This window comes from Gadus chalcogrammus, chromosome 12 (assembly GCF_026213295.1).
Source record: "Gadus chalcogrammus isolate NIFS_2021 chromosome 12, NIFS_Gcha_1.0, whole genome shotgun sequence".
Taxonomy (NCBI): domain Eukaryota; kingdom Metazoa; phylum Chordata; class Actinopteri; order Gadiformes; family Gadidae; genus Gadus; species Gadus chalcogrammus.
The window spans coordinates 25,654,381-25,661,880 of record NC_079423.1 but is presented as its reverse complement, the minus strand read 5'-3'; the positions used below and the strand labels follow the sequence as shown (position 1 = coordinate 25,661,880).

The 7,500-nt window shown below is 41.1% G+C and overlaps 1 protein-coding gene across 1 annotated transcript in view; it reads right to left on the bottom strand.

The window, feature by feature from the left end:
* LOC130392767 (inactive N-acetylated-alpha-linked acidic dipeptidase-like protein 2) overlaps window positions 1–7,500 on the bottom strand; it is a 154,567-nt gene that overhangs the window by 53,632 nt on the left and 93,435 nt on the right. Inside the window, exon 11 of the mRNA XM_056603267.1 lies at window positions 1,537–1,683. Within this exon, the coding sequence (XP_056459242.1) occupies window positions 1,537–1,683 (147 nt within the window). The remainder of the gene's footprint in view (window positions 1–1,536; window positions 1,684–7,500) is intronic.

The following is a 7,500-nucleotide window of genomic DNA, read 5'->3' as shown; positions in this document are numbered from 1 at the left end:
TTTCATGTTTATGGGCTCTCAAGTCTATTAAGGCTTACTTCCCCCTGTGTGTCTTTGTTTAACTACAACTATGTTTTTTTCATCAAAACATAGTTGAAGACTCGACTCCCTCACTGTCATGATTGTTTCCGCCAAAAAATTTTTCTGTTAAAAACAAATCCATAGCACCAGTGCCAAAGGACTTCTTTGCAATAACCGGCGCTGGAACTGGAATTGGAAATTTGACAGCTTCTGCATCTACACTTGCTGTTCACCGGGGACAAATGTTGATAATTCTGGAGAGAAGTTTTGACAAACCATGTTGTTGAGTTCACCGATGGCCGTGGTACCTAGTGCCTCATCCTAACATGCTATTTATTATTTAGGTTCTTTACTTGTGCTTTTCGTTTTATTTTTATTTTTTTATCTGCTTTAAACAGATAGCAGAACAACAAATCACTTTGATTGATTACTACATACCAAACCAAAATGAATGAATAAAGGCAGTGTCTATCAGTGATCGGTTGTTTAGGATGACCTTAGGGGAGCTTTCAACCGATACAAACTCCCAGTCAACTTCTACTAAAGGATGCCTGACATTCTCCTGATGCCCACGCCATCATACTGCAGTGGGACATATGAGTCCAGGCTAAAGTCTCACATTTTCCACCCCTTGAGGCAGATAAACAAACAGAAACATTGCATTTTTAATGGCAGGGAAAGCAGGAGGGCATGCATAATTCCTCCGTCTAATGCTCAGCGCTCACGGCCAGATTTGAGACACAAACCATATCCAGACGTGTCAAACCAAATTTGGGATATTACCATGAAATATTTACCGGTAACTAAAAGATAGTTAAAGCCATGTAGAGGGTGCAGATGGTTCTTATCAAGTCAGATATTGGATGTGCCAGTTTTTGAGAAATGGGTGGGAAAAAAATTACTACTTCGGCATTTACCTGAACTCCACTGATTACATCTCACACTGAAAGCCCACGAGAGGGAAAGGTAATGTTATAAAAATAAATGTAGAACTTAATCAAGTCAGCGGTCCAGACAAAATGCTCGCTCTGACGTGCTTCCGCAACTCATTAAAACGTTGACAGTTAAACAAGCAGAAAGCCGTGGCAGCTTATTTTGAAGATTGAAAAACTAAAGGTCACATATTGAGGTAAGAAGTTTTGTTTGGTATTAATTAAAAGCATAATTTGCCTTTTAATGTCAGCCTTTAATTTAATAAGCACCGTGTTACTCTAACTTAAGGCTTACACTGTGCATTACATATTTTATAAAGTGAAAGTGCCAAGGGAATAGCCAAATATAGTTGATCATTTCGCTTTGATGCATCAATAATAAACACTTTATGATAAACAGAATGAATGTGTTTCTACAATTACACAGATTCCCCATCACAATCTCTCTTCCATGCTGTACATGTTGAGGTTTTTAAGGATTTGCTTCTCAAAAAAGGACTACGTTTGTCGTTTCCTAATGAAAGCAGTGATTTTACAAGGAGCCTTTAATAATGGGTCATCTAATGGGTTTCGGGGTGCCTACCTCTTCGTCTTTGCTCTGCTCAAAGGCAAACTCCACCGTGGGTACGGCCAATTGGTTGGCGAAGAAGCTCACGTCTCCTGGCAACTGCGAGGAGCTGACGTTTGGTCCGGGGCAGTTCCCACCACGCATGCAGCTCAGCAGCTGTCTCTGGGATCACAGAGAGCAGAGGGCACACATATTAGCGTTAAGGAAAAATTGCTTCGGACAAGCGTACTATGAGGAAAACAGTCAACCGACATTTACATTTTGGGTTATTAAACATCAACCAAGTGGACGAAGCAGAGAGACAATGGCTGATAAAAGGGGCAGGCGGAAGATGAAATCACTCTCCTGCTCTTCAACCCGTTTTCCAGTTACCACAGTCATGTCGAGTTCCCCTCTTAGAGTCCAACCCCTTTCGCAGCGGCGAGTGAAGCACTTTGCTGCAGTTAATTTTTTCTTCCTTTCTTGCGTTTCTCCTGGCGCCACCGGCTAGGCCCTATGAGGCTCCCTCAACAGGGCATTCATTAGGGCCGGCCGCGGCTAGGCTGTTTGTGCAAAACCGCTTATCGATAGTCAATCTTTTAGCCACAGCGGCAGCCAGGAGGCAGGCGGCACTCAAGTACTTAGAGGTATTAGACCTCGACGGATCCCCGGTCCGACCGGCTGGACCACCGCAGTGATTTCACGTTCTATACTTTAACTGACCCTTGAAATGAAACACAAACACAGTGGATGTAATGCATGCCATGCATAATCCACTGTGTTGGGTTCAGCCTAATGATTACATCATTACTGTTAGGACCAAACCTGGTTTGTCTCGCCGCAACGGATAGAACAAGAGAAGAGCAAAATAATACTACAAAAATGAATCATATACAGTATATACCGTGAACAACTGGAAAAACTGAACAACATTAAAGCTATTATTTAAAACACCTTTTTGTGACCAAAAAAAGAGAAGAATGAGAATTAGAATGAGAATTAGAAAAGAGAAGAATGAGAGCGTGAAAGAGATAATGACTTCATTGCGGGGGATGGTTGGCAGGAGAAAAGCACCGTTGAGGTAGAGAAAACTAAAGAGGAAGTAGCAGGGAGAATAGGTAATTCCAGCCCGCACGTTGACGCAGTGACGATCAATATTTAATTTCTTTGTCTGCTATGATAAGGAGAGAGGGACATCTTCCTACGCTGCTGAATCTGTGCTCGACTGGGATATACTGGCCAGTTTTGGAATTTAATACACAGTACCCTCAGGCCGTTGAATCTGCTCCCACAGTTAATACAATGCGATGGCTGACAAGGTTACGTAAGCAAATGAGACACACACACATAAAACCCACGTCGGTTCAAGTCCAAGTCGAATGTCAGCCGGGGCGATATCGCTGCATGGAGACATTTACATGCCACATTAGATGATGCTTTACAAAGGAATATGAGGTTAGTAAATGACGATTACAGAAAGAAGGGAAAAGTGGGCTTTTCAAGGGCTCAGGTATGAGGCGTTATGTTGTTAGGAAACGGCGAATTGTTTGGTGGGGTGGAATTTCAAATAGCAAGAGTAAGTAAAGGAGGAGAAAAACATTGCAACATGATGGCCCCAATACTGTTCATTCTCTTTTCTAGAGCTTCTTCTTACATTAAACTGCAAGCTGGCTTTGTTACATTGGTTTTGACTACATAAAAAATGACCATGTTTCAACATTATTCATTTCATCATATCCGTCATGTCGTATTTAGAGCAATCAAAGAAGCATTGCATGGCCAGATGCTTGTCTATCCAAACAGAAGATTTGCACTTCTAGCAATGTCAACATCAGATAGTACTTTATTAATCCCAGGCAGTTGGTTGGAAACTGCATGCAGTTCCACCTGCCACCATACAGAACTGTCCCTAACCCAACACCAACATGTTGGCTTACCGCTTACACCATGACATGTGACCTTTGCTTCAACTCCACACACAGCCATGTGTCAGAGCGGATTCGCATAGTATGTGACTCGAACTAACATGTACAGTGGTAAAAGAACAAGGGCAAATCCATGAGGACGGTAGACAACTTTTACTCAACGTGATCATCCCACATGTCAAGAATGTTGACATGGTTACCACAGCAACACAGATGAGCTGTGTTAGATCAGAGGAGATGGAGGCAGTGGCACACGACTAAATAGTACTTTCCATTCGCTCTTCTCTTGCCCTGTAGCATTTGCTTCATAGTTGCTCATAGTCTCTCTCTCTCCCTCTCCCCCTCTCTCTCCCTCTCAGGTTAGGTTTAGCATGTCAACCCTCCACCTGCCTGTCTGGAGAATGTATCAGTACTGTATCGATCTATAATGTATCTGTATCTGGAGCTCCCCGCAGAGCAGCGATGATGCTTCAGGGAGGAGCTTTGGGTTCTGGATCAATGACGTGTCCTTGGTGGATGTTTTTATTGTGGTTATCTGTGTGTCGGATTCTTGACTTCGGAAATTCATGCAGTGCAAGTAAGTTCTGTGTGGTTTATGTGTTACTGTAGCATGTGTTGCAAATGCCTGTATGCCTGTGTGTTCTGAACTGATTTGTCCCACTCTCCTTCCTAGAGGCTTGGCTCAAAAATCCTAGTGTCCTCGACTAGGATTTTGCATAGTCAAATATGATTCGCCAGGCAAGATATATCGTCGAAAATGATTATCAAATCATAATCAGAATTCAGACTATTCGCATCATTTACAAGATCCTGCTTCTCACTTTCAAGGCCATCAACAATCCTGCCCCTCAGTGTCTTACCGAGCTTCTCCATATCAAGACACCCACCCGTTCTCTCAGATCGTCTTCCTCCATCCTGCTCACCCTCCCTCCAGCCCGCCTGGTTACCATGGGGTCAAGAGCATTCAGTCGCTCAGCCCCCCACCTCTGGAACTCTCTGCCTCATGACATCCAACACTCCAGTTCCAATCTCACCTGAAAACGTATCTATTCACCCAAGACTACTCCCTGTAAGTTAGTTGCATTCTTTTTCTCTTGTACACTGTTATATTATGTTGTTGTTGTTTGTTGTTTGCTGCTATGGATGTTTGATTTTGTAAGGTGACCTTGAGTGTCAAGAAAGGCGCCCATAAATAAAATGCATTATTATTATTATTATTATTATTATTATTCAATATATCCGGCTCAATGATGCCTTATTCGATGTGACTTTTGCGTGGCTCAAACGGTTGAGAATATTAAATTAGGATGAGCAAGGTGAGCAAGGTTTCCAACAGCTGTCTGAACTCAAGGCTGTGCCTCACCTTTTTACAACATGACGACAATGTTTGCGTCCGTTTATGTCACCTGCATTCCATTTGACAGAAAATATAGGCTACAATTAGCCTAGAAACAATAATATAGACTAACATATTATACCGTAATTCATGTAAAACTTCTATGAAATCAAAAAGTGTCCAGTCTCTGTCTATGGTGAAGGAGAGCTCATGCAAGGTGTTCACATCGGAACATGACAAAGCCCCATAGATTAAGCCAATGTAGACGCGTTAGACAGATTAACAATTATTAATGTTTTTAAATGATGCATTTCAAGTGTGTGGGAACAAATGGGGCAGTGTCACACCAAATGTACCGGGGGAAAAAATCTTACCGCCTAGGTAAATCTGTTCGAAAATTCCAAACCTTCTTTGCAACGGACGATCGCGTCGAACGTTGCCTGGCAACGGACGATCGCGTCGAACGATGACGTAGGAAGGTTCATGAACATTCGCGCTCATCCATTGAGCCTCACAAGACGAAATAACATTAAACAGATAACACTTATTTTACAAATGAAATGTATTAGCGTTGCTAACTTTATATTTGTATTGTAATTAATTGTTTAATCACATTTAGCTAGTAAACTGAGTGTATTATCACAAGCTAGCTAGACTATGATACACTTTAAATACTCAGTTTACTAGCTAAATTCAATCCAATACAAATTAAATATGAAGTAAAAACAAGTGTTATCTGTGTTATGTTATTTCGCACCCGGTACAATTTCGTTGTGACAGCACCAATCAAATAAGCAGAACAGCGAAAAATGCACTACATAGTACTGAAGGGGAGAAACATTTTCACTCGAGCAAGTTCAATAGCTACATATACTTTTTTGGATACATTTTGGTTTCGAAATGCTGCCCGACTTCAGAGTTATTTTTCCTTATATGGTGTGTACTATTATACTTACGGTCTACAATATGCTCTACTTAGGAAATAAAATGATTGGATAGTTCCACCTCTATTACACAGCAGGGTTTAACAAACAATAAGGACATTTATTGGAAGAAAAACATAACACATCAAATCGCACAGAGAAGACAATGACAATAAAACATTGTGTAACTTAAAGGCTTTTCCTTCTTGGAGCCAAGCAATTCTGTGGTATCACTCATCTACCAACTCCATCTTCCCAGTGGAATGCCCGCTGTTACACACACTCAATTTTGCAGACACGACAAAGACAGTCATCAAAATGTTTTGCTATTGAAGATTCACATCGTCGAAGGTTCGAGGTCACCCCTAGTACATTGCTTGTTTTACTTTCTTGGAGAAGTTTTTACTTTTTGTCACCTTCTATTCAGGGAAGTACTATTTTATGACCCAAACCCTTTGAAGGACAAGTTGTTTGTAAGTTTAGAGACACAAATACAATAAATGCTTTTTAAAGGGGATTACTTTTGTTCAAAAACATTTTTTTGTTGTTTTCTTAAGTTTTGTAGCAATCCAGAAAGAAGCAATTTCTGATCGAGTGTCCATTGATTCACTCTATGGTCTGTGAGCACCATTAGAAGCCAAACAGACAATAATTGAGCGGAAGGTCAAACCTACATTCAATCATTTTCTGTTCCCTTAGACATTGTGTGACATCATGCCTAAAGAGTTGAACTTGTGATGGATTTGCAAACTTACTTCTTCTGCCTTTTGTTTGAAAGTCTTCCAACGGGTAGATCATTAGTATTTTTTCGTCTTTGCATAAAATATAAATATGTCCTTTAACCATGACCTCACTATTGAGTCCACTACTTATTCACACAATTTGATGAACGCCACTTTTTCCCAATGATGTTACAAACTGGTGGCGTCCACATCCACTATGCTGTATCTATGGATGCTAACCGCTCTAGAATGCTAATCCTCTTTCGTGTCTGAGGATGCAATATGGAGCGACGGTATGTAAGACTTGAATATCAAAGCGTTCCAAAAGTTTAACTAAGCACTCACACAGCTCCGAAGTTAATTGCATATACAGCAGACCATTCAGAATACTAATTAATAGTCCTAACAAGGTATGGGTTTCGCCGTAATGGGGGTCAAGTTACTCCGGGAGGCTGTGAAATGACAACATGATGCGATAATTACACCCAAGAGCCAAGGTGGTGTTTTTACATCATTCCCATTCAGGATATGTGCCATGTTAGCAATAAGCAACGTGCGGACTGTGTGTGTGTGTGTGTGTGTGTGTGTGTGTGTGTGTGTGTGTGTGTGTGTGTGTGTGTGTGTGTGTGCGCGCACATGTGTGTGTGTGAGTGTGTGCCCACGTTCAGACAATGTTTAATCAATGGGTTTGTAATGAAGTATGTTAATCATGATGAATTCCTTGTTTCAAAAAGTTGGCCTTAGTGGAGGCTAAAACACTTATACAGTGATGACGCACCTCCTACATTTCTAAAATAGCGTTTACCCACCTCTAAATACAATTTCAGCGCTTCTTAAGAGCATTTACACAACTTAAAAATTTGTCAGAGTTGTTGTTTTACCACTGCAAGTCCTAGTATATTCAAAAATGGGCTGCATTATCAGTATTAACGGTATCTGTGACACGGTATCTGTCACAAATCACATCGTCTCTTGCGGCAGTTGGGTAGCAACAGAGCCGTAGAATGGCGCTTGCTCTTGCAAGCCATCTCTATCTGTCAAAGATTGACTAGCGTGTCTGGATTCTTATTAAATGGTTATATGGCGATTTCTAA